Source organism: Carcharhinus amblyrhynchos, chromosome 2 (assembly GCF_965287045.1).
Source record: "Carcharhinus amblyrhynchos chromosome 2, sCarAmb.v2.hapA, whole genome shotgun sequence".
Taxonomy (NCBI): Eukaryota; Metazoa; Chordata; class Chondrichthyes; order Carcharhiniformes; family Carcharhinidae; genus Carcharhinus; species Carcharhinus amblyrhynchos.
The window spans coordinates 119072840-119099886 of record NC_137325.1 but is presented as its reverse complement, the minus strand read 5'-3'; the positions used below and the strand labels follow the sequence as shown (position 1 = coordinate 119099886).

The following is a 27047-nucleotide window of genomic DNA, read 5'->3' as shown; positions in this document are numbered from 1 at the left end:
AGCACAAAATTGTACCTAGATATATTAAACAGTTCTTAACAAAAATACATTCAACATCACTGTTGAATTATTCAGTCATGCAGGATAACAGCTCCTTAGAGATTTGTTAATATTAACTAAATATTTAAACAAGCAACTACATTGATCATCACAAGACACTACCAGAGAGGACAGCCAATTCCAATACTGCTAACCACTTCATCATATTGGAGCATAAGAAACAATTGTTGCTGATTTTTCTTCAAATCGAAGGTCCTATTCACTCAAATGATGATTTTAAAATTAAAAATCATTCTCCTTTTGGATAAAACAAAGCACTTTGCAAATGAACATTCCATTATCAGTGCAGTTAAAGCTAGCCAACAACCTTTGGTGGGTACATGTATGAAATGCTGAGGCATATGTGAAGAATTTAAGTGTAAATTTAAGCACTAAGCCAAGCAAAATCTCACAGGGAATAGCAATGATACTTTTAGAGAAAAAATTAACCCAAAACACAATGTGAAAAATATTGTTACTAAGTCGGTATGACAATCTATTCCATCTTCAACAGCTTGCTTCTTGCAATGCTCAGCTTAAAGCATTAAAATAATAACTTCAGATCTGTACCAAATACTGATTTTCACAGTAACTTCATTGCAGTGTTAATGTAAGCCTACTTGTGACTAATAAATAAACTTTATTTATTGTGAAATTCCATTTCTACCTCAAAGTGTACCTCAAACTACGATGCAAATAATGTTGGGTATCATGAGGCAATACAGTTTTGATTGCTGCCAATTTGAAGCACCATTGTACGCTTGTCGAGAGAGCACTTGACAACAACTTTTACAAAAATATTTCTACGACTCCTTTTTTCATATTTGGTGCAGTGTCAATAGAATTTATTCTGGACACCCTAAGATTACTAAGAGGATCCATTTGGGAGATGTCAATCATCTGAAGAGATCAACTAGAATGCTCACGAGCTGAAAAAAATTCTAATCCTAAAGTGGGAGCAGGACCTTTCATATTTGCTTTCAAAATGGGAATCGAAAACAATGGGCTGAATAATATCAGGGTGGGGGTGAATTGACAGCACACCCAAGCCCAGAGAACATGTTGATGTGAAGCCAGCATCCTCCACAGTGACCCATCCCACAACAGTAAAACACTGCAGGGCAGACTAACGAAGGATGCATGGGGCTTTCACCATATCATTGGGCCACCCAAATACAAAAGGTCACCTATTCTAGATCCAAGAAAGATAAATCAGAATATTTTCCTGATGGCAAAACTTGGGAACTACGGAGAAGCAAAGAAACCAAAATCTAGTGCACAGGTAAAAAACATAATTAAAATGACTAATGAAATGGAATACTAAAGCATGGAAGTGATGCTTCAGTTGTACACAATCTTGGCTTGATCTCTCGTGTCCAGCTTTGGCACCAAATCTCAGCAGCGATATACTAGCCTTATAGGGTATAGTTCGCTTGGATTACACTGGGGTTTAAGGAGTTAGCTTATGAAGGCACATTGCATAAACTTGCTTGGTATTCCCTTGGCTTTACGGGTGATCTGATTGGGATATATAAAGTAACAGTTAAGGGATTCAATAGAGTAAATGCAGAGAAGTTATTTCTTCTGATGGAGAATTCAGAACGAGAAAGCTAGCATTAGCTTAAAATTTGAGTTGGGTCATCCAAGACTAAAATCAGGGCACACTTTTTCAATGAAAGTTAACTGCAATCTGGAATTCTCTCCCCCACAAAAAGAGATGGCTGTTGTGGAAATTGAAACTTTCAAGATGGAGGGCACAGATTTTTTTTTAAATTAGGTAAGGGTACCAAGGTGCACTCAGCAAAGAAAAATGAGGTATAGATCAGCCATGATCTTCTTGAATGATTGATCAGGCTTGAGGCACCAAATGACCTATTCTTGTTCATGTTTTATATGATCATTGCAAATACTTAACCTTTGCCCTAATATAAATATTGATACAACGACTGCTTTAAAGTCCACTCCAGTGGGACAATTTGTAGCCTTCCCTATTGTGTACATGGCTATTTTAACAATAGCACATCAAAATTATGGTGCTATGTTTTGACTGAAGCTTCTACAACAGAAAGTAATACATTTCCACCTGGTTACTTGTCAAGAGTTCTTCAATAAATGGATCAATTCACTTACAGGACTTTCTACAGTATTCAGTGATACAATCTTTACTGGAATGGGTTTAATAACTTTAATTTAAATTATTCCTCTTTTTAGGTGGGGGGGGAGATTAGGTGGAAAATCCAGAAAGTAACAGGTGCGATATTTACTTGAGGCAACAAGGGTCTCGCCTGCTGTCTGGAGGGGCCCCACATCAACTCCTTTCGGAAAGCCTGCCAAATTAAGCACCAAACAGGCATCTTAGGTGATTAGTGGTGGGTCTTTCCTAGGATTCAGGACCACAGAGGAGGAGATAGTGACCCTGATTGCAGGCATCACGAGTGGGGGTTATGGCAGCTGCCAGCAATGTATCCAGGGAGAGGCTGAGAGACTCAGGACCCGGGAGACTGGAGGGCAGGATGGGTGTGGCAGGTTGGGGTTGCGGTAGGGTGGTTTGCAGCAAGGACACATGAGTGACTTTCAGCAGGCCCTCCCCTTCCACATTCTGAGTCTCTCAATCATGGAGTGAGTGCCTTTGGACAAGGAGCCCCATTGGAAGTCTGGAAGGTACCCTCACAGGGTTTGTTTTTAGGCTTCCTGTGTGCTGACTGCCCTGTCGCTGGTTTAAATCAGTGGCAGCAGCGTGAGGTCCTTAGTGTGGTTACATGCGAGATGAATCTCTATTAAAATGGCACACAATTCACTTATTTTATTTGGATAACTCCCTGCAATTACCACAGAAACCGTAAAAATACTGGAAACCCAATGTAATTGTTCACCTAATGTTTGATTCTCCTGAACTAAGTCAAGCCAACACACATTAGTATAAATTTACAGATACCGACAGATTGGTTTATTAAGTTTAGTAAAAGGTTCTGTGAGATGTGGGGCAAACAAACCGCCTTGATCAATCTCTCCTTAAAGTAAAAACACACAACATTAAGAACCACATGAAAACTAGCATCAGAAAATATTAAAGCAGATTATTACGATCTTTATAACACATATCCCCTCCCCTCCAGCCAGATAAAAAGATTAAAAAATCGTGGAATCTGGAAGTAAAGCAGCATAACGCAATCACATGCAAAACAGTGCCCATTACAGAAATTACTGGAAATGTATACAATTGTGTCAACAGTGTGAGCCATTATGGGGATTTCAAAGGTCTGAAAAGCTGCAAAAAAAATTTGCTCAACAGAAGTCACTGATAATACAGAACTTTAAGGATGAGCAACAAATGCTGGCCTAGCCAGCAAAAAACACTCTCAGTAATTACAACTCTTAAGGGGAATATAGAATATAAATTCCTTTTTCTCAATAAAAATGTGCATCTCCCAAATATTAATTCATAGGAAACCTTTGACTCCAACAGTAGTGGAATCCTCCGCAGCTCTCCTTACCTCCTCTCTTTACTAGTGGTCATCATATAAAATTGAGAATGAGCACCTAACACTGCAAAGGATATAATTATTGTAGCTACTGCATTCTGGCTCAAATCGAAGTTTGCAATGAAAATCCAAACATCAGCACTGTAGTCACAAATGGATTCAATATTTTATGAAATTTAAGCTAACAGCTTCTTTAAACATTTAGAGCTCCAAATCCCCAACATTGCTCATGCCAGAAGTTTGAATAAATAATCCATCAGATATTTATAAACACACTTAAACTTGCGTAGAAGGATCAGGCAATCTTCCATCATCACTGCATTGGCATAATTCACAGACATGTAGCAAGAAGTTCAAAGTCTTATAATCATTAAGCCAAGGACACTGTCACATTAAAAAGGACAAGTCCCATTCAGTCTCAGCCATATGGGGCTACTCCATGTTACTGTCTGCCCGGTGACAATGCAACATGCATCCAAGAGCTCTGCTTCAGAGGGTTGCTTGACATTTAATGTTAGAAGGTGGCTAGCAGGAGAATTATCTCCCTAATAATGGTATCACAGCCTTTATAAATAGGACAACGGTTAAGGACGGCAATTTGAAACCGTGGTATGTTGTATTATATTTAATAAAAAACCCAACATGCATCCTAATTCAGCATCATTACACAATAAGTACAAGCACTTTCACTGTGGTAGCATGTGCTGGCTGATTAAACTGGGCCCATATTCTCTGGAGTTTGGAAAGATGAGAGGTGATCCCATGGAAACATGCAAGATTCTGAAGGGGCTTGCAAAAGAAGACATTGTTTTCATTGCTTCAGGAATCTAGAGCACCAGGGACAATGTTTCAGGAAAAGGAGTCAATCATTTAGGATTGAGATGAGGAAAAACTTCTTCACTCAAAGGGTGGTGAATCTTTGCAATTCTTTATGCTAGGGAGTTGTGGGTGCTCCAACATTGATTACGTTTAAGGCTGGGATTGACATATTTTTGAGGTCTCAAGGAATCAAGGGATATGAGGAGCAGGCAGTAAAAGAACTAAAGCTAAAGATCAGCCATGATTATATGGAATAGTGGAGCAGCCGTAAATGGGTTAAAATGTCTATGCGTGCTCTTGTGCTGAATGTGTGATGGGGTAGCAGTGTAGCACATTGCAGGGAAGCTAGTCATTATTTAATAAATAGGCAGGTGAGGGTTTGTCTTATTGCACCCTGTCAGCTACGTCCTTTAAACTATCCATCATTTTCCTTTTATCCCAATGTCAAAATATAACCACTCTTGAGTCATTTGTTGGGAATTCTGGACTAAAAGTTTAAGTTAAAAATTATAGATACGCAGATACACATCACACACACATTTTATATACACGTATAACATTTCCATACCACTGTCTTGAGGAGCTTGCCTGCATTTAGCAGTACTTCCCTCTACAGTCAGGAAATGATGTTCATTTATACATATGTTGGTTCCTCTCCCACACGTTGCCTGTGAGCAGTATTTGACTCTTTCTATAAAGATTTGAAGTTACAACTAAACCATAAGCGCCAACTGAAAAACAGCCAGTTACGAAGAGCCGAAATGAAATATAGCATTCTGCTGCTAACACCAGCCAAAAACAAAACACAAACAAATGCAGAAGGCAAACCCCTATTAAACCCTAACAGACATTGTTGGTCTTACCCAGAGCTGATTAGAAACACAGATGTCATCAGTAACCTCTCCTCTGTCCTACAGGTTGAGAAAAAAGGGAAAGATGGCAAGAATAGTTGAGCAGGCTGTTCATCACAAATGTGTTATACGAAATTAAGCTGTCAGATCTATATGTATACAAATCTTTATCACAAAATAGAAGATTGAGTTAAGGCGCAGACTAAACAGGCCTCCTGCGTACCCATCCATCTCTGAGAGTTGGGTCACTAAAGGCCACTGGAAAACCTTCTTCACAGGCAGACTTTTAATAAAGGATATTCCAACACTAACTTTGTGAAATGTTTGGTCAAGCAGAACTTGTGAAGTGGTAACTCTGAGTTGTCAACATAACTCTTTTTTCATGTCATACACCAGCCTTGTTAATGGAGATTATCCTGCCTGTCACATATTGATGCATGGGATGTGGGCATCGCTGGCTGGGCCAGCACTTATTGCCCGTCCCTGATTGCCCTTAACTTGAATGGCTTGCTAAACCATTTCAGAGGGCAGTTGTGGGTCTGCAGTCACACAGAGGCCAGGCCAGGTACGGACAGCTCATTTCTTTCCCTAACAATACTGAAGTTGGTAATAATACTGAAGATGATACTGCAATTTTTACTAAACTTTACCATATCTCACCTCTCTCTTCCCTTCCTTGGAGAGTGACTTATGTGAAAATGGATGTGTGGGTGTCAAGCTACTAAATGTGCAGAAACACTTCAATTTCATACCTTGATATCTCCTCCTGATAGTTCATCATATCTATTCATCTTTTATCCCTTCCCACTTTTGCCATTGTGGGGTGAACCTGTAAACTCCTACCTGGGAACTAAGAACTCACCAGTAACATTAAAGATGATGATTCTACCCTCAGCCAGGACTTCAATATTCCAAAATAATTGCAAATACAAATTGCATTCCGTAGCGTTCCCCCCACCACCCCAAAACTAAAATTTCTCCACTGCTATATAACCTTGCAAAGGAACACAAAATATGTGCTCAGTTAAATGTACAGAAACCAACTTAGTAATTGATCAAAAATGTGACAATGAGTTTATATTCTTCTTCATAATTTTACTTCTCTCACCTTCCTCTTGACATCATTCACTAACATACAGTTGTGGGGAAGCTGCCAACAACTGCATTGAACGCAGTGCTGATGGAGCAACAGGATACCTCCTCCGGCTCCTTTCAAACCTCAGGTAAAATGCCAAAATGATGCCAGATCAAATATCATCATATTACATCACTATTAAATATAAAGCATTTTGCACTAATGAAAATTATCCAATAAGTTGCACAACACAACTTCATAATTTAACTTCAGGGAAGTACATTTCGCCACCTTCCAAGGTAGAAGACTAGACTTTTATTTTCACCAGACTTCAAGTAAGCTACATTGAATCATTTATCAGAAGCTCATGTAATCAATAGTATCATAGAATCCCTACAGTGCAGGAGGCGGCCATTCAGTCCATCAAGTCTGCACTTACCATAATGCCACTAAGGCCCCATTCCCGTAACCCCACCTACTAATCCCCTTATTCTAACCCCACCTTGCTAATCCCCTTATTCTAGGGTCAACTTATCATGGCCAATCAACCTAACATTTACATGGAAAAAAAAACATGGCTAATGATGGGTTACGTAGGAATCGAAATTAACTTTTCATTTGGACAATGGACCATCCATGATTTTTACACTCTGTACTCAGAAAAGCGTTATGCACATTATAAAGCATCTATTTTTAGGAGGCAATCTCGTTAAAATTAAAGCATAGTGGGTACTGAATCGGACAGCTCCTGGGCCACACAATGTTTAGCACTGCTGCCTCACAGTGTCAGGGACCCAAGTTTAATTCCTGCCTCGGGTCACTGTCTGTGTGGAATTTTGCACGTTCTCCATGTCTGCGTGGGTTTCCTCCACGTGTTCCGGTTTCCTCACACACTCAAAGATGTGCAGGTTGGGTTGAATGGCCATGCTAAATTGACCCTTAGAGTCCAGGGAATTAGCAGGGTAAATATGTGGGGTTACAGGAATTGTTGTGAGTGCCGGCTCAATGGGCCAAATGTCATAATGGTCATAATGAATGGTGGAGCAGGCTCGAAGGGCCAAATGGTCTCCTCGTATTCCTATCTTCTACGTAAAGCGCCACAATTTTGTAGAATTGAAGCACCAATCAGAAGAAATCAACCAGCAACTAATCAATGATTTGTTGATCCGTTTAAAGAGCGCTGGTGCAAAATGCTTCCTGATGCTGAACATGTGTTCAGCTCTGCAAGGTTATGAGGGGACCTTGTCTGGAAAGTTGAACTCCAAAATGGCATTGCTGGCATCATATTAATACTGCACATCCTGCAGACTTCCACCAAATATTTGCCATTCACGCACTAATGCTTACACCAATACTGGCCCTGGTGTGATTCACATCACTGATGTTCATGCATGACATGGATGCCATTTGGAACTTCATAGTGCCCAAATATTAGGTGTTAGCAAACCAAATTTTTCACCCTGAACACTTCCATTCATCAAAGGGCTTACACACTTTACAGCAGAACATCTATTACTGATCTCCAATTCCTGGAATAAAATTGCCATCTCGGTGTCAGCCATGGCTCGGTTGACAGCACTCTCAACTTGGCAGTCAGAAAGCTGTGGGGTCAAGCACCATTCCAGATACTTGAACACAAATGTCCAGGTTGACATTCCAGCATAAATTGAGCAAAAAGGTTCCATCTGCTCTCTGAAGTAGATATGAAAGTATTTCGATAAAGAGCATTATTTATTCTTGTACCTGGGACAAGAGTCATCCTTCAATAAATATCATAACAAATGCTTTTTATCTCTGGTTATTATTACTTCGGTTTGGGGGGGGTGCCACATATTGGTTGCCACATTTCGGACATTATAATGGTGATTACACATCAAAAGTACTTCATGGACCCCAAAGTGCCTTGGGACTTCCTGAGGTTGTTAAATACAAGTTCTCTATCCTTTCTGTTGTGAACCTTGTCATTGGATTTTCTACAGTGGTGAAGACCAGGTAATGTACAATGCAGACAGGTCTTTAATAAATAATATCCCACCCACAACTTCCAAAGTTACAATCCCAGAATAAAGAGGCAATGATTGTGCTACTTGCTCTATTGGATTCGGTCTACACATGTCATCTTGCAAAAAGCAGTACCTTTTTAATGTAAGAATGCTCGGTTTCTTGAAATTGGGTACAGCGACTGGCCTTGGTCATTTTGCCATTATCCTGCTTCTTGTTAATTCTGTTCTTCCAGTCCTCTTCTCCACTTCTCTTCAACAAAGCCATCCTGGAAAAAGAAATTGGCATAAGTCACACCAGCAAGCTGAAGGAGCGGTCACCGCTCAAGGAGATCGTCTGCACAGCTTGGAAAACGAATTCACTGAATTCCATGAGGGCAGGAGGATCAATAGTGCAGAAATTCACAACTGCTGAGTTACAAAGTTTCGTAGAAGAATAGGCCAGATATTACATGTTAAATAAATCTGGATTATATAGAAAACATGGGAGGTGGTTAAGGTCGCTCACTTAATGCATAAAAACGTGCATCCTGAGGTTTATCAATGATAGCTTAAATTGTCCTTTGGCTATAAAAAGTGATGGGGGTTTGTGGGAAGACAATGGGGGGAATTTTAACATTCCCCATGGGCAGGTTTGCAGGTGGGGAGGTAAAATTCTGTGGGTGACTTTTCTGCAGTCCACACATGTGCCCTGGACTTGCTGCTATTTTGTGGGTAGCACTTGAGGCCTAGGGCAACCCCTTCCTTAAATGGCCACAAAGTAATGGCATCAGAGTGGAAGGAATCCCAAGGAAATTTACCACCATGGCAATTTGAAGTGTTTATTAAGTACTCAGGTTGCAAATCATTGCCTAGATTCACCATTAATAAAATTATTGATTTATGCATGTTGGGGGCAACTCTCTCATCCCCCGTGCTAATTTGTTAGTGCAACAGGCCTGGAGATTTCAGGGGGGCTGGATTAGCACAATCCGCACGTGGCATCTGGCCCCAAGCGCCTTCTCCCAGTGCTGGATTTCTGGTGCTGTCAGCTCCACGCTGGAAATAGGCGTGGAGTTGTATTAGATATGCAGAAGGTTATTTAAATATAATTAGCAGCCCCAGGACTAAAGACTCAGGCCCGCTAAGAGTATTTCACTCCAACAGGGTTTACAGTATCTCCCCACTTTTGGATGGAGTGAGGGGGGGGGGTGCAATCAAGGGCCCCCCAGGGGATTGGGCACTGGGGGAGGTGGGGGGGAGGTGCCCTGGACTTTAGCACCTTGGCAATGCCAGTCTGGGCTGGAATACAAAACCAATTTCACAATGAAAGGTGCATTCTTTTTATTCACGTACTTCATGTAAAATAAACCAATTGATTTGTGCACATTCACCCTGCTTCAGTATGAATGCTCTTCGGTTTTCCCTTCACGAGGAGAGGATATGCCTGGTAACGTGCGATGTAGCACTATTTGGCATTCGGAACAAGGGTGCTTTGTTATGATTCTTGCTTGATAGTATTGTTTAAATATATACTGAGCAGTAAAAGGTGCAGCCTAGACCACTGGACCTGTAGCTGCAAGACTTGCTCACAGGACCAACTGATGATGCTGATATCCAGAGAACAACTATCACAAAACACAAAATTCACAACATCCCGAAAAATCCCTTGGCTAGTGGTCAAACAATCAGGAACTGCTCATACCTAAACAAAAGTTAGCAGGACATTAATATTTGAAGTTTATCATCATTTTTCTGATAATTTTCTGATATATTTTTAGAAACCATTAAAACATGAAATCACGTTTTAAAGCTACCTTAATAGCAAACTTAACAAATGATGTGGGTGGACTAGAGGCATCAGTTTCTAAGCCCTGTTTGTTGTGTGCAGTTCACATGCTACACCGTGTGGTTCTCATAAGAATGTGCACATCTTAAGTGTAAGACTGGTTGCACACGGCATATTCCAAATTGCAGTCACACAGATTAGAGGGACATTGATCAAAGTTACTAACACATTCAGGGAGAGAAACGTCCTCCTGTAGTCGCATTACCAATTAACATACGTGGTGCTCTTCATCGTTGTCAAAGTCTGCCCGAGTTAATTGATGCACGTCTACATTGTGTCACTACACCAGTTTTTAAACCGCAATCATTTTATACAGTACAACATTACTAGATCTTGTGAACAAAACACTATGAAGCTATATGAAGCTCTGGACAGACCACGTTTGGTGATGGAGTACAATGTTAGCAAGTGTGAGGTTATCCACTTTGGCAGGTATAATAGGAGGAGGGATTACTATTTAAAGGGCGAAAAGCTGCAGCATACTACGGTACAGAGGGACCTGGGGGTCCTTGTGCATGAGTCACAAAAACCTAGTCTGCAGGTGCAGCAGGTGATCAAGAAGGTGAATGGGATGCTGGCCTTTATAGCGAGGGGGATAGAATATAAAAGCAGGGAGGTCTTGCTGCAACTGTACAGGGCACTGGTGAGGCCGCAGCTGGAGTACTGCGTGCAGTTTTGGTCGCCGCACTTGCACAAGGATATTTTGGCCTTGGAGGGAGTGCAGAGGAGGTCCACTAGGCTGATACTGGAGATGAGGGGGTTGGACTATGAAGAGAGACTAAATAGACTGGGTCCGTACTTGTTGGAGTTTAGAAGGATGAGGGGGGATCTTATAGAGACATATAAGATAATGAAGGGAATGGATAGGGTAGAGGTAAAGAGATTCTTCCCGCTCAGAAAGAACAGCAGGACTAGAGGGCACAGCCTCAAGATAAAGGGGGGGGGGGGGGGTGCGGTTTAGAACGGAGTTGAGGAGGAACTTCTTCACTCAAAGGGTGGTGAATCTCTGGAATTCTCTGCCCGTTGAAGTGGTGGAGGCTACCTCGCTAAATATATTTAAGTCACGGGGGTAGATAGGTTTTTGGTAGGCAAGGGAATTAAGCGTTATGGGAAGAAAGCGGGAAAGTGGAACTGAGCCACTTCACATCAGCCATGATCTTATTGAATGGCGGGGTAGGCTCGAAGGGCTAGATGGCCTACTCCTGCTCCTACTACTTATGTTCTTATGTTTGGAATATTGAGAGCAATTTTGGGCCCCACAACTAAGGAGGGGCATGCTAGCCTTGGACAGGGTCCAGAGAAAGTTCACAAGAATGATCCCAAGAATGAAAGGCTTGATGTATGAGGTGCATTTGAGGACTGTAGGAATGTGCTTGATGGAGTTTAGAAGGGTGAGGCTGCGATGGGCGGGGGGAGGGGGGTGGTGGTTTGGACCTCATTGAAACTCACAGAACACTGAAAGGCCGGATAGAGTGGATGTGGGGAAGATACTTCCATTAGTAGGACAGACTAGGATCTGAGGGAATAGCCTCAGAGTAAAGGGGTGACCCATTAGAACAGAGATGAGGAGGAGTTTCTTCAGCCAGAGGGTGGTGAATCTGTGGAATTCATTGCCACAGAGGGCTGTGGAGATCAAATCATTGAGTATACTTAAGACAGAGATAGATAGATTGGTAAGAGGGTTAAAGGTTACAGGGAAAAGGGGGATGAGAAACATAACAGCCATGAGCGAATAGTGGAGCAGACTCAATGGATCAAATGGCCTAATTTTGCTCCTATACCTTATGGTCTTATATATATATTTGGCTCAGTAACAATAAAGCTATAATTCTTTGGTTCAGAAGTACAAGCATCTTGTTCAATAACTTTTTTGTTGGTTGGGAAACCAAACAATGAATTAAATATTAATCTTTTCTTTAAAAAGAAAACTCAAATTTAGGATTCTGTGGCCTGAATTCCTGCCATAAGTAAACTCTTGCCGCTGGATGTTGAAGTTAAATGTGCTACTTTCAGTTCTTTCAAAGGAAAAACCCAGGCAAACGATCATTCTCTGCCAAATGCATTGTAGCATGCTGGATTGTTGAGTAATCTGGTAGGAAAAGTCTAAAAGAAACTGACCTTAAAACTAGCCAATGCCTCTTAATTACTAAAGCGCCATGAAGACCACACAAAGAAAAATAACAAAGCTGTCAAGCCAACCGTTACATGGAAAAAAACAATCCTGGTCCATAAAATATTCACAGCTGCAAAAACAGCAGAGACTTTATTTACTTGAAAATTCAAGGTCTGTCAAACTTCCACAATTGTATTTTTTCCAAGAAAAAAGAGCCAAAGTTTCCAAGCTTGCACCATGACATGAGCAAACAGAAAAAATATTTGAAATAGCAATTTAGATAAGTGGTCCAAATATTGTTGGACTGGACATCTTGTTGCACATCCAGTTCTCAGCATCACACTTCAGGAAGGATGTGAAGACAGGATGCAGAAAAGATTGACAAGCATGCATCCAGGAATGGGGGGACTTCAGCAACATAGATAGATTGGAGAAGTTGGAGCTAGTGTCAGGGACCCAGGTTCAATTCCTGGCTTGGGTCACTGTCTATGAGGAGTCTGCACATTCTCCCTGTGTCTGAGTGGGTTTCCTCCGGGTGCTCAGTTTCCTCCCACAGTCCAAATATGTGCAAGTTAGGTGAATTGGCCATGCTGAATTCTCCCCCAGTGTGCCAGAACAGGCAATGAAATGTGGTGACTAGGGGATTTTCACAGCGACTTCACTGCAGTGTGAATGTAAGCCTACAGGTGACTAACTTTTTTTTATTGCTCCTGTATCTGAAAAGGCTGAAAGGAGATTTTATAAAAGTGTTCCAAATCATGAGGGATCCAGGGACTAGATAAAAGTGTTCCAGTTGGCTGGAGGGTTGGGAACCAGAAGACATTGATCTAATATAACCAGAAAAAGAACAATGGCGGTATGACTTAGGCAGCAAACGGAGAGTGTGGTGGAGGCAGATACAATTCAGGCTTTCAAAAAGGAGATTAGATAAGCATCTAAGTGAAACTAATTGCAGGGCTACAAGGGCTAGTGAGACTAGCTATACTCTTGCATACACAGACACAAGGAGTTGAAAGATCTCCTGTGTTGTGACCATTCCATGATTCTACATGCTGATAGACTCCGTTCTGCAACTCAAATATAATTCTGGCAACCTGAGCTGAAAAAGGATGGTGAAGGCAACAGTGGCCTGCTTCTTTATTAACAGAGAAAGGAACAGTGGAGAAGAAGGGCGGATTTCACTGGATGAATTAGTCAAGTCAGATACAACAGAAAAAAAAATAAGGGGACAGAAAAGAAAACTGTGAAAATTAATTTAAAATGTGATTTAAAAAAAACTCTAGGAAGAATTTACTACCTGCAAAAATAAGATTCAACAATTTAAATCTTTCCTTTTCCAGGCCTTTGAGACTGACCAGCATTGCATTTCCAGCATGTTGTTGAAGGGGTAATTATGCTATTAGTTATAATCCCCCCCGGTCTCCAAGGTTCAGCTATTCACTGAATAATTTAACTGAATCACTGAGGGAGTCAGTCTCAAAGTTGAGCATAATTATCACACACACCCACAACAATTTGTAACTGCTTTTCTGCAGCAGACTGGGAAATCAGGAATTTTGGTACTCAAATCCTCCGATATATTCACCTTCTGAGTCCAATAACCTGTCCACATTCACTGATCACCAAAAGACAAAAATACACTTTTAATGCAATTCAACATTGACAGACCAGCTTCTTTTTAAAACCTCAAACAGAGGTTAGGAAATAACAAGTGCAGTCAATTAATGTATCTTAGGAGTGATTGAAACTATTAAAGATGGGAAGAGAGTTTTTTCAGCCATCCTACATGTTACGATATGGGTTCAATTAATGATCTGTGACAACTACGCTTTAACTCATGTACATTACAGTGCGGTTCCATTGATCAAATGCTGAAATACTAATACATTATAAGACACATCAATTTAAAATAATCAGTATGTATTTATGATCAAAATGAAGTTAGAATTCTGAGAAGTGCAGAAACTGTGTGTGAAGTGAGTGAGTGATTAAGAATGCTTACGGACAGGGAAATTTAAGACCCTATTACGGGTACGAGAAATCAATTACCAAATATAGTGAACAGATTCAGCAAGCAATCATGTATATTGCGCGGCTGGAAGGCTGCCAGAACTTCGCAAATGACTTGCATCAGAAAATGGTGCCTGCTCGCATTAACTCAAAAGCAATCTCATGTCTAAAATAAATATTTACGCAAGTAATTCAACCTTTTTTTTCAGAATTGAATCCTTTGCAGCTTTCAAAACAAAAAATTTCAGCATCAACATCTGCTAAATAGGTGCACTTCAAATTTGTGTCCTCGATATTAACCACACTGGAAATAAAAGTAATTTAAGAGAAAAAATGACAACTGCAGGAAATCTAAAATAAAAACTAGAAATTATTGGAAAAACACAAGGGGTGAGCAGTAGATAGAAACTTTTTGGGCATACACACTTTTTCAAGGCTGAAGGCTGAAAAATGAACAAGCTCTTTTTTCCAACATTGCAAGAAAAGTAAGGAGGGATGAAAATTGACAAGATATGCCAATCACCAAGTTGGAGCTTATTGGTTTAATGAGCTACTCATTCTTTCCTGATACAAAGGGTCAGTGAGCTGGAAGTGTACAAAACGGACAGAATACTGTATAACTATTAAGGGTGGAAGGATGAGATAGAGGCCTGTTGAGGCAAAATGGTGAGAAAATGGGGGAAAGGAAGAAGATTAAAAACTAAAATAGAAAAAGATAGCAAAACGCAGTGGATTTGCCAGCACTTAGGGAATACAGGCAAATACATCAGTGACTCAGAGGCTATGTCAGCGGCATGTTCTGACAAGGAGTCTCCACCTCTAAAGTAAACAATATGTTCAATGTCTGAGAACTTAAAACTTACAATATGGTTATATTACATTCTGAATTTTGATGCATGGAACACTCCCACGATCAAGATTGTGACAAATATGAATTAAAATTGTTTTGTTGTTTTTATTACAGTGTTTAACCTGTAATAATTTCTGGTTAGAGACAGCCTTAAGGCATAGATGTTGAATTTTGGGGAATACTTAATATTCTTGTAAAGTACAATGGATTCTTACTCATACAATAAAAAGGAGTGGTTTGCTGTGATTCCTCATTAATAGGATTTCGGGAGATTGTGACAGAAGTAAAACTGAACCATGCAATTGACTTTTCCATTAAAATAAAGAGCATCAAGTTCAATCATAATTTGTTCAAAGTATTTGAACACAATTTCTGTTCAAAATGAGCCTTAACTGCAAAGTTATCTAATAGCTCACTGGTACATTACCTTGTAGGTGGCAGTTCCATCAAGAAACTGGAACAAAGGACAAAAAGTGATTATGCATGCACTAAGATACTGCATTTAAAACATTTACCAGCATATATAAATTTTTCATATTTATGTTTCCATTTAGAAATTAGCATCATTTTGAATCCAGGCACTCTGGCCAGACTACACATCTACACTACTTCACTCTTACAAAATATTGAAAAGAATTAAGGCATTATTACCTTTCTTTAATAGACATTGCTTTTCCGGTAGAGAACTCTGGGATCCCTTCACTTATTTCAGTTCTGCCAGTTTTGGTGGAAGTTACATCCAACTGATCATAAGGCACCTTGCTTTCTATTTGTGTGGCTGACTGCTGATGTGAAGTATGTCTGGAGGATGTTACAGCAGAAACTTGTGATGCAGTTAGTGTTGCTGCAGATCCTGCTTTCATTTTAGAAGTATGTTCCGCACACTCTGGTCAACAAGAACAGGGTAGCATTAGTACAGACATAAGTAATATACAAACATCTCTCGTACATTTGCCAGCTTATGAGATTTACAGATTAGCGACTTGCTTTTCAACTTCATCCTGCTTTTGGAATGCTCACCTCAAAATACATGACCATAAACAAACATTTTGACATCATTATAAAAAAATGAGTAAAACAGATTTCATTTTCACTAGGTTTCTTATTGCCCCTCACAAGACATTTGCGACAAAGTGTCATGCGTGTCATACACAAATGTTTAAGCTAGTGGCTTATAGAAAAAAATGTTTTCTGCCAGCTCCAGCACAAACTAGACTTTGTCTAAACAATGTGTGTATGTAGCTTGTCTGTTTAATATGATGAGCCATAATGTATTGGTTGCAGCTTCTGTGCAACCACTTGGTCTCCCTCTTCAACACATGTTTTCGTCAGCCAGCAGCATGTACATGGACAACTTTGGTTTCAATTATCTGTTCATAAACAGTGCTCACAGCACAGTGACACGTTACATTTGACCTATGAATTTAACGAGGCAGTGAAGATACTTCCGTCAAATCGTACGAGAATCAATTGTTTTGGCATTAAGTTCTTGTGTTTGAGGGGAAGGAATGGAACATCACCACCCAGTGCTCATTTCAAGCATTCGCACGTTAGTATAATAGCTGTTGAATAAAACACCTTTTGCATCTACATACATGCTTAAAAATGGGAACAGAAGTAAGCCGTTTGGACCTTACACCTGCCCTTCAATCAATAAAGTCATTGTTGATCTTAGACCTCAACTCTGTCTTGCACAAGCCCATAGTTCTTAGATGCCAAGAATCTACCTATCTCAGCATTGAATATATTCAACGTCTATCCCAGACATTTACAGCATTCTGGGATAGAGAATTCCAATGATTCACAACCCTCTGAGAGGAATTTTTTGCTCACCTCAGTTACAAGTGGCCAACCACTTGTCCTCTGTCGGTTCTAGACTCTCCAGCTAGAAGAGTAAGACTTTCAGCACTGTCTTTTCGAAAACTCGTAGAATCTCAAATGTTTTGATGAGATTGTGTCTCCTAAATTCCACAGCGTGTACAGACCCAATCTCTCCCATCTACAAGATACCCGAGCTAGTCTTGGGGCAGCACCACTAATGCACCAATGTGGACTTCACACTTCCTGCACAAAGAACTTTTAACGATTCCATTCAAAAGTATTTTGCATGAAGCTGTGGTACACTTTGATTACACAATGCTGCTGGGAGGAGAGTCGTGGCAAAATTGGACTGAACTTTTCCATGATGGCAGAGATCCTACCAGCACTGGAATTGAAAGAGTTAAGTGACTGTGCTCCAGCAGGCTAACAGCGCCCTTTGCTGAGACTGCAGCTGTAAGGAGAAGGGACGCCTCAATGGCCCAGCGGCTTTAGAAAGGGGTAAGTGAGGCTTGAGAATGCTGGGGCCAGGAAAGGGAGCAGGGAGTTTGTGGTTCATTTTTTTTTTAAACAAGCAGCACCACTGCCACAGGGATAGCCTTTGCTGCCAGAAGAATTCTCCATGGGCCACGAGTGCCGAAAAAGGAGGCCCCCACCATAGCCTGCTGGGAAGCTGCCAAGCTCACTGGACAGTCTCTCCATGTGGTGGCAGGCCCCAAACTCAGGAAAAAATACCAGTAGAGGCAGGAAGTGTCCCTTAAATATCTGTTAAGTAGATCAATTGGGCTCCTGATGGGTGCCCAATCTGTCAGCTCTCATGCCGCTGGCAAAATGGAATGGGGTCAGGGTGATTCTGGGTAGTGCCCCGACTCCTTCCCATGGCATTCTGTCAGCCTTCCAGCTAGTCACCAAAGCACTGATAAAATTCTGGTTATTGAGTCTGCACTGCCACAAATACAGCTCAGTGGTCTCAGGAAACCTTGCTAGTCATCCTCGGAGACTGTGACAACGGCAGGCCATCTCTTCTTGTCTGCTGCCTTAGGTACAGTTGACCACACTAGCCTTCTCTAATGGCTGTACACTGGATGGGATTACACTCATCTAGTTCTGCTCTTACCTATCTAGCTATAGCCAGAGAATCACCTACAATGGTTCTGTTCCCATTCCCATTAGACTTGTGTCCTCTCTTACTTCTCATCTACAAGCTGCCCTTCAGCAATACCATCTAAAAAGGCTGTTTTCACTGGTCAATTATGAACTCAGCTTTCCTCTACCACTATGTCTCTCAACCCTTCCATTGTCTCTGAATTGTCATGCAGGTGAGCAAAAATTCCTGTTAACTAAATATTAGGAAGATTGAAGTCATTGGTCAGAACTTTCCAGCCGTTCAGCCCAGTACGATGTTCCAGACCCGACAACGGTGCACCTGCTGCCATGGATTTTCTGATGGTAAGGGGTACATTCAACTGGAAAGCCCATCGATAATGGTGGGACCAAAAGATCCTGCTGCTGGCCAATAGCAGGCCACCTCTGCTATTGTGTGGAAAAATCTTGCTCATTGTTTCTAGTTCCCACCACAAACTCCATTCCTTTTCCACTCACTCCATCCTTCTCTCTGGCAACTGTTTGAGGATGAACTAGACTGTTCACAAACCCGGTGTCATACCCAAAACAGAGATGGGCTTTTGAACACATAGCAACTCCCTCCAATCACATAACACCACCTGACTGCTCCAACTCAGTTAATCATTTGCTGAAATCCTGATCTGCACCTTTGTTATTTCAATACCTGACTCTGGGAACATTCTATCTTCCGTAAACCCAAGGCCATCCAATCACTGTTGTTTATATTGTAACTTCACCAAGTCCTATTCACCCACCACTTCCTCTCCACACTGACCTATGCGACCTCGTGATTCAGTAACACTTTGATTTTGCAAGACACTTACTTGTTTGCAAATCCTGATCAATACTACTAAATGTTAGTGTTTTTATGTTGGTTTGAAGTAACATTTATGAATTTTATCTTAACCACCCTTTTAAACAGTTCAGTGTGAATTTTTGCCAGTGGGACAATTAAATGGTAAAGCAGTTGTTTGCGAGGAACTGCTGTTGATGACTTCATTACGTTAAAGGCACTGCAAAAAATTGTATTTGTTTTAATTATACTGTGCAACCAAGTGCTTCTTTGTCAGCTTTGAAGAAATAAACAAAAGGGTTGAGTTCAGCAGCCTGAACTTTGGATGATTTCCTTGTCTTTAAACAAAACCAGGAATTATTAGGCTTAACTGATTAACCATTTTGTAAGACAGAACATCTGCATTAGAGGAAAATCTTACTTTCCTGACATTATGGTTGGAGTGTTGTTAACAATTGATCTCAATGGCTTTAGTATCTGTGGGACATGGGTTAAAATATGTTGATGTGGATTGTTTATGATAGGTTGTGAAAATAACAATCTAATTTTAAAATTTGCATCTTTGTTTTCAAATCCCTCAAAGCCTCTCCCTACCTCTAATTCCCTTCAGCACAATAACCCTCAGATACACATGATCCATCAATTCTGGTCTTTCGATTATCGCTGCTTTTAAATCACTTTATCACAGGCTCCATGACTTCAGCTTTGGAATTCTGTTTGCTTCAATTTACTCCTTTAAGATGTTCCTTAAAAGCCACCATAAATTTTGGTATCAAATTTGATTTGGCAATACTCGAAGTGCCTTGGGATATTTTACTTTGTGAAAGATGTTATAATTATTACCGCTTGCTGTTGGCAGTGGAAGTGGAGATGGAGATGCCCCCACATCTTGCAGTTATGCCAGTTACGGCTACTGGGGATATTTGTGGAGCCTCCCTGCTCTCCTCATTGAACCATGGTTGACACAGCCACAAGTAGCGCCAGGCAAACAAAATGAGGTGTGTCAACCTGGTGAAGCTACATGTGCAGTGAAAGCAGCACACGACTGACAGAGCTAAACAATCCCACAACCAACGGATCAGACCTAAGTTTTAAGACAGTCCTGCCACACCATGAATGGTGGTGGATAATTAAACAACTAATGGAAGAGGAAGCTTCCCAAGAATCCCCATCTTCAATGATGAGGGAACCTTGCACATCAGTGCAAAGACCAAACCAAAGTACTTGCAACCACCTTCAGCCAGAAGGGCCAAGTGAATGATCCATCTCGGCCAAGCGAGATCCCCAGAATCACAGGTGCCAGTTTTCAGCCAATTCAAATCACTCTAGGTGACATTAAGAAGCAGCTGAAAGCACTGAATGCTGCAAAGACAATTGAGCTTGAATACTGAAAGCTTGTGCTCCAGAACTGGCCACAACCCAAGCAAAGCTGTTCCAGTGCAGCTACAACTCTGGCAGCTAGTTGGCAATGCGGAAAACTATCCAGATAAGTCCCGCCCAAAAAATGCAGCACAAATTCAACTTGGCCAATTACCACTCCATCAGTCTACTCTTGGTCATTAGTAAAGTGATGGAAGGACTCATCAACAATGCTATCAAGTGGCACTTGCTCAACAATATTGTGCACATTTATGCTCAGTTTGAGCTCTGCCAGGGCTACTCAGCTCCTGATCTTGTTACAAAAATAGACAAAAGAGCTGAACTCCAGAAGTGGGACAAAACTTTTGAATGGATCTATCTTGCATTAAATTGATCTTTCTCTCCACCCCAGCTATGACTGTAACACTACATTCTGCACTCTCTCCTTCCCTATGTACAGTATGCTTTGTCTGCATAGCATGCAAGAAACGAAACTTTTCACTGCATTCTAATACACATGACAATAATAAATCAAATCAAATCAGACTAACTTGATATTAAGGCAGCATTTGACTGAGTGATTCAGAAAGGAACTCTAGCAAAACTAAAGTGAATGGGAATCAAAGGAAAATTGTCACGGATTGGAGTCATATCTCGCACAAAGGAAGATGGTTGTTGTTGCTGGAGGTCAGTCATCTCAGTCCTGAGCCATCACTGCAGGAGTTTCTCAGGGATTGTGTCACAACCATCTTCAGCAGCTTCATCAACGACATTCGCTCCATCATAAGACCAAAAGTGGAATGTTCGCTGATGATTGCACATTCAGCATAATTTATAACTCTCAGATCTGAAGAAATCTGTGTTCATATAGCAAAACCTGGACAACATTCAGGCTTGGACTGATGAGTAGCAAGTAACACAAGTGCCAGGCAATGACCATCTCCGACAATAGAGAATATATCCACCTCCCTTGACATTCAAAGGCATTAGCATCACTGAATCCCCCTCTGTCAACATTCTGGGGGGTACCATTGATCAGAAACTGAACTGGACTAGCCATATTGGTCAGAACATTGGACAGTAAGAAGTCTCATAACACCAGGTTAAATCCAACAGGTTTATTTGGTAGCACAAGCCACAAGCTTTCAGAGCACTGCAACTTCATCAGGTGAGTGGGAGTTGTGTTCACAAACAGGGCATATATAGATACAAACTCAATCTACAAGATACTGGTTGGAATGTGAGTCTTTACAGGTAATCAAGTCTTAAAGGTACAGACCTTTAAGTACAGTACCTTTAAGACTTGATTACCTGTAAAGACTCGCATTCCAACCATTATCTTGTAAATTGAGTTTGTATTTATATATGTCTCGTTGTGAATGCAACTCCCACTCACCTGATGGAGAGACAGCGCTTTGCAGGCTTGTGGCTTGTGCTACCAAATAAACCTGATGGACTTTAACCTGGTGTTGTGCTTACCCCAGTCCAACACTAGCATCTCCACATCAGAACATTGAATACAGGGGTTGGGATGTTTTGTTGAAGTTGTACAAGACATTGGTAAGGCCACAATTGGAATACTGTGTACAGTCTGGTCACCCTATTATAGAAAGGATATTATTAAACTAGAAATAATGTAGAAGAGATTTACTAGGATGCTACCAGGACTTGATGGTTTAAGTTATAAAGAGAAGCTGGATAAACTGGGACTTTTTTCTCTGGAGCGTAGAGGCTGAGGAGTGATTTTGTAGAGGTCTATAAAACGAGGGGCACAGATCAGTTAGGTAGTCAGTATTTTTTCCCAGAGGTAGGGAAGTCTAAAACTAGAGGGCATAGGTTTAAGGTGAGAGGGGAGAAATACAAAAGTGTCCAAAGGGGCAATTTTTTCACAGAGGGTGGTGAATACCTGGAGCAAGCTGCCAGAGGTAGTAGTAGAGGTGGGCACAATTTTGTCATTTAAAATGCATTTAGACAATTACATAGGTAAAATGGGCATTGAGGGATATGGGCCAAATGTGGGTAATTGAGATGAGTTTAGGGATTTTAAAAAAAGGGCAGCATGGACAAACTGGGCTAAAGGCCCTTTTACCGTGCTGTACAATGGCTACAAGAGCAGGCCAGAGGCTAGTGGCAAGTCAATTGCTTCCTGACCTCAAAATCTGTCCACAATTTACAAAGTAAGTGAGGAATGTGATAAAATACTCTCCACTTGACTGGATGAGTGCTGCTCCATCAACATTGGAGAGGGTTGACACTATCCAGGACAAAGCAATCCACTTGATTGGCACTCTAGCCAAATTCATTTCCTCCACTGCTGATGCATTGTGACAGCAGGGTGCAGCATCTGAAAGATGCACTGCAGCGACTCAGCACTTTACCCCCAAGAAGGACAAGGGTAGCAGGTGCATGGAAATACCACCATGTGCAAGCTCTTCTCCAAGCTAGGCAGCACATTGACATGGTGGTTAGCACTGCTGGGTCACAGCACCAGGGTCCCGGGTTCAATTCCGGCTTCAGGTCACTGTATGTGTGGAGTTTGCACTTTCTCGCAGCGTTTGTGCGGGTTTCCTCCAGCTGCTCTGGTTTCCTCCAACAGTCCAAAGATGTGTGGGTTATGTTGATTGGCCCTGTTAAATTGACCCTAGTGTCGGGGGGTTAGCAGGGTAGATATGTGGGATTATGGCAATAGGGCCTGGGTGGGATTGTGATTGGTGCAGACTTGATGGGCCAAATGGCCCCCTTCTGCACTATAGGGATTCTATGATTCTAAGCCAGACATCATCCTTCATTGTCACTGGGTCAAAATCCTGGAACTCCCTTCCTGACAGCTGTGTGGGTGAACTGCAGCAGTTCAAGGCGGCAGCTCATCACGACCTTCATTCGGACAATTAGGAATGTGCAATAAATGCTGGCCTTGCCAGCAATGCCCACATCCCACGAACAAACAAATAAAGACCCTTCTTCCAGGCTGGAGGTCACATCCATCAAGACCTGTATTCAGTCACCAGTCCTGTCTGTTTCTTCTGAGAGTGAATGATTATTAAACTGTGAAGGGTGGCAGTAAGAGGTGACCAGATCACAAATTTTGCTGGGAGACTCAGGCCGGACCACAATTGGCTGGATCTACATTTCCAGCAACAGTGCCTGAAATTCAGGAGTCAGAAAATGCTTTTCATATGCCCGGTGGATTGTGGGAGAGGTGACAAACCAGGTCATAGGATTAATGAACTGGTACCAGGGGGGCAGTATCGGAAATTGGAAGAACAAGCAACTTATTCAGAAATGACATGACAGGTTGTTCCAGGTGCTGGCTAAGATCCAGTGGGAGATGTAAAGAAGTTCCTTTTGTGCAGAATGGTAGATTTCAGGGTGACCTGTACAACAAGGTATCCAAAACTGGACTCTAACAATGCAAGAAGATACTCATCTGGTAATATGGCCTGTGTACAAATACGTCTTTTGTTTTAGAATAATTGAATTGTAACTGGAGAACTGCTCACATTATTTGACATTTTGAAGATTCTAAGGAGTGATGTTTTTGGGTCAATACAGATTACATACAAGCAAATGGATTAATCCCTTTACCCAGAGGGTGGGATAGAATGTGAAACTATGAATAGTTGAAGTGAATAGTGTAGCTGTATTTAAGAGAAAGCTAGATCAGTACATGATGGAGAAAAGAATAGAAGGACATGCTGATAGGGTTAGATAAAATACGATGGGATGAGGCTCATGGGTCATTAACATTAGCAAATACCAGTTGGGAAGATGGGACTGTTTTTGTGATGCAAATCATATCTAACATTGAATCCATCCTGTCTGTACTCAGGGAATCGATGGATTCACAGTGACGTGTTGCCTGGGGATCTTATGGTCATTTTTGTAAAAAGATCTGTTTAAAATATATACCTAGAATTAATTTTGCATTTTCTCTCCTCTGCAAGTGCTTCTGAGTGTGCACAATTTAGGGTCTTAAAAAGCACTCACTCAAATGACGTCATTTTTGGAATGTGCACTGAGGTTTTTGATTGGCCATTAATCACTCAACCATGCGTTCAAGTCACCAGCTATAGAGTAACGATGACATTTTGATTTACCTGTAACCACTCGCTCGTTCTGCACATTACGTTCCACTTCAAACGTTTCATCATAGCTTTTCTCTTGGCTTTCCCAGCTCTCATGTATGTTTTCTGATTTCATAATCTCTTTCCTTTCAGCCTCCTGCGGCAAGGTTTCCGAACTGAGTAGCTCCCCACTGTCTTTTTCTGGGGTTCCATGCTTACTACCCATGCTCCTCCTTGTGGGTAGGTGGAGATCAGTTTCTGTCAAGCTACAATTATACGTGCTGGTCTGTTGCAGCATCTCTTTTGTATCACTATTTCTGCAGTCGTCCCCAGTATCCTCTTTGAGCACTTCTATGAATCCATACGATTTTTCCTGTGATGAGTGGGTGCGTTCTGATGGAAGCTTACTTGAACTTGAAATATCAGCGCTGGTAAGCGAGCTGTGAGAAGCCAGAGCAGATTTTGCTGCTGACTTGTGGGTAGTATGTAAACTATTTTCAGCGATGGAAGACTTTCCAACATGTAGGTCACCAGCACAGGCTGTGGAGACTGTAGCAGTCTGGCTGACCATCGACTGTGCCAGAGACTGAGAGAAGTGCCTTATCATCCCATTTCCATTTTGCACCTGAAATAGAAAAACAGATTTTGAAAAAATTTTCATATGTACTAAGTAGTGAAATTAAAGTATATGTTGCTGAGTGTGTCTCCAGATTACTATGAAAAATGAAAGACCGTCCCAATCTTGTTTAATCTTTCAGAAACTCAAATGATAATTCCAGTTGCATATGGCACACAACTCCTTAGGTAACTTATTGTTGAACTTGGAATGATAGAATGAATACAGCACAGAGGGAGACTGAAGGAGCAATTCACCCAATGCCAACCATCCCCTGCCCTTTCCTCATAGCCCTGCACTTTCTTTTCAGATAATGATCCAATTCTGCTTTGAAAGCCTCAGTTGACCTTACCTCTGCCACACTCTCAGGCAGTACATTCCAGATCTGAGTCACTCGCTGCATAAAATAATTTTTGCCCATGCTGCCATTGCTTCTTTTTGCCAAATACTTTAACTGTGCCCTCTGGTTCTTGGATCATTTCATCGATGTGAAGAATTTCTCACCATTCGCTCTGTCCTGACCTCTCATGATTTTGAATGTCTCTATCAAATCTCTTCTTAACCTTTTCTTCACCAAGAAAAACAATCCCAACTACTCCAGTCTTCTTGCATAACTGAAATTCCTCATCTCTAGATGCATTCTCATGAATCATTTTTGCGCTCTTTCTACTGCCTTCACAGCTTTTCTAAAGTGTGGCTCCCACAATCAGATGCAATACTCCAGCCGTGGATGAGCCAGTGTTTTATATTTGCACACATATAACTCCACTCTGAAATTGGATACTGCTTCACCCACTCAAGGGTACAATGAATCAACTTCTTAACAAAAAAAAGGGGAGGAGGAAAGTGGGAAAAGGAAAGAACAGGAATTTTTTTTTGAAAAACAATTTTCCTAACTTTAGGACACACAAAACCATTTTCAGGTTTGCTGATGACACCACCATGAAGGGTCAGATCTCAAACAATGACAAGACGGAAAGAGATGGAGAATCTGGTGAAATGGTGTGACGACAATAATATCTCCCTTAATGTCAGTAAAATGAAGGAGATAGTCATCGACTTCAGGAAGCATAGTGGAAGACATGCTCCTGTCTACATCCAAGGCGAAGAAGTGGAAATAATTGACAGTTTCAAGTTTTTAGATGTCCAGATCACCAAGAATCTGTCCTGGTACCTCCATGCTGACGCTATAGTTAAGAAAGCCCATCAATGCCTCTATTTTCTAAGGAGGCTAAGAAAATTCAGCATGTCCACTACGACTCTCACCAACTTTTAGAAAACATCCTTTCTGGATATATCACAGCGTGGCATGGCTCCTGCTCTGATCAAGGCTACAAGAAACTATAAAGGATTGTGAAAATAGCATAGTCTATCATGCATAGAAGCCTCTCATCCATTGACTCGGTCAATGCTTCCCGCTGTCTTAGAAAATCATAATCAAGGACCCATGCATCCTGGACACACTCTCTTCTGTCAGGAAAAGGATTCAAAAGTCTGAGGTCATGCACCAACCGGCTCAAGAACAGCTTCTTCCCTGCTGCCATCAGACTTTTGAATGGACCTATCTTGTATGAAGCTAATCTTTCTCTACATCTACTTATAACTGCAACACTATGTGGCAAATGTAGTGCCTTTGTTTAAAAAGGGCTGCAGGGAAAAGCCTGGGAACTACAAGCCAGTGAGCCTCACATATGTGGTGAGCAAGTTGTTAGAAAGTATTTTGAGAGACAGGATCTACAGGCATTTAGAGACACAAGGACTGATTAGGGACGGTCAACATGGCTTTGTGAGTGGAAAATCATGTCTCATAAATTTGATTGAGTTTTTTTGAACAGGTAATGAAGAAGGTAGATGAGGACCATGCAGTTGATGTTGTCTTCATGGTCTTTAGCAAGGCCTTTGACAAGGCATGATAGGTTGTTGCATGAGGTTAAATCTCACAGGATCCAGGGTGAGGTATCTAAATGGATACAAAATTGGCTTGCTGGCGTTGGACTGGCGCTTGTAGAGGGTTGTTTTTCAAACTGAAGACCTGTGACTAGCAGTGTGCACAGTAAGAAGTCTCTCAACACCAGGTTAAAGTCCAACCAATTTATTTGATAGTAAATTCACAAGCTTTCGGGGTTTGCCCCTTCATTCTCCAAGGCGGCCTTCATGACACATGACAGCACAGTCGCTGAGCAGAGACTGATAGCCAAATTCCGC

At 41.3% G+C, this 27047-nt stretch overlaps 1 protein-coding gene across 10 annotated transcripts in view; it reads right to left on the bottom strand.

Moving 5' to 3' along the window:
• svila (supervillin a) overlaps positions 1-27047 on the bottom strand; it is a 236612-nt gene that overhangs the window by 70584 nt on the left and 138981 nt on the right. For 8 of the 10 annotated variants that reach the window (XM_080211847.1, XM_080211827.1, XM_080211867.1 and 5 more), the window contains 4 exons: positions 24260-24851; positions 15719-15953; positions 8403-8535; positions 5204-5251 (listed from right to left, as the gene is read on the bottom strand). In XM_080211847.1, coding sequence (XP_080067973.1) covers positions 5204-5251; positions 8403-8535; positions 15719-15953; positions 24260-24851 — 1008 coding nt within the window. The remainder of the gene's footprint in view (positions 1-5203; positions 5252-8402; positions 8536-15718; positions 15954-24259; positions 24852-27047) is intronic. The other 2 variants (XM_080211893.1, XM_080211911.1) reach the window with 1 other exon arrangement.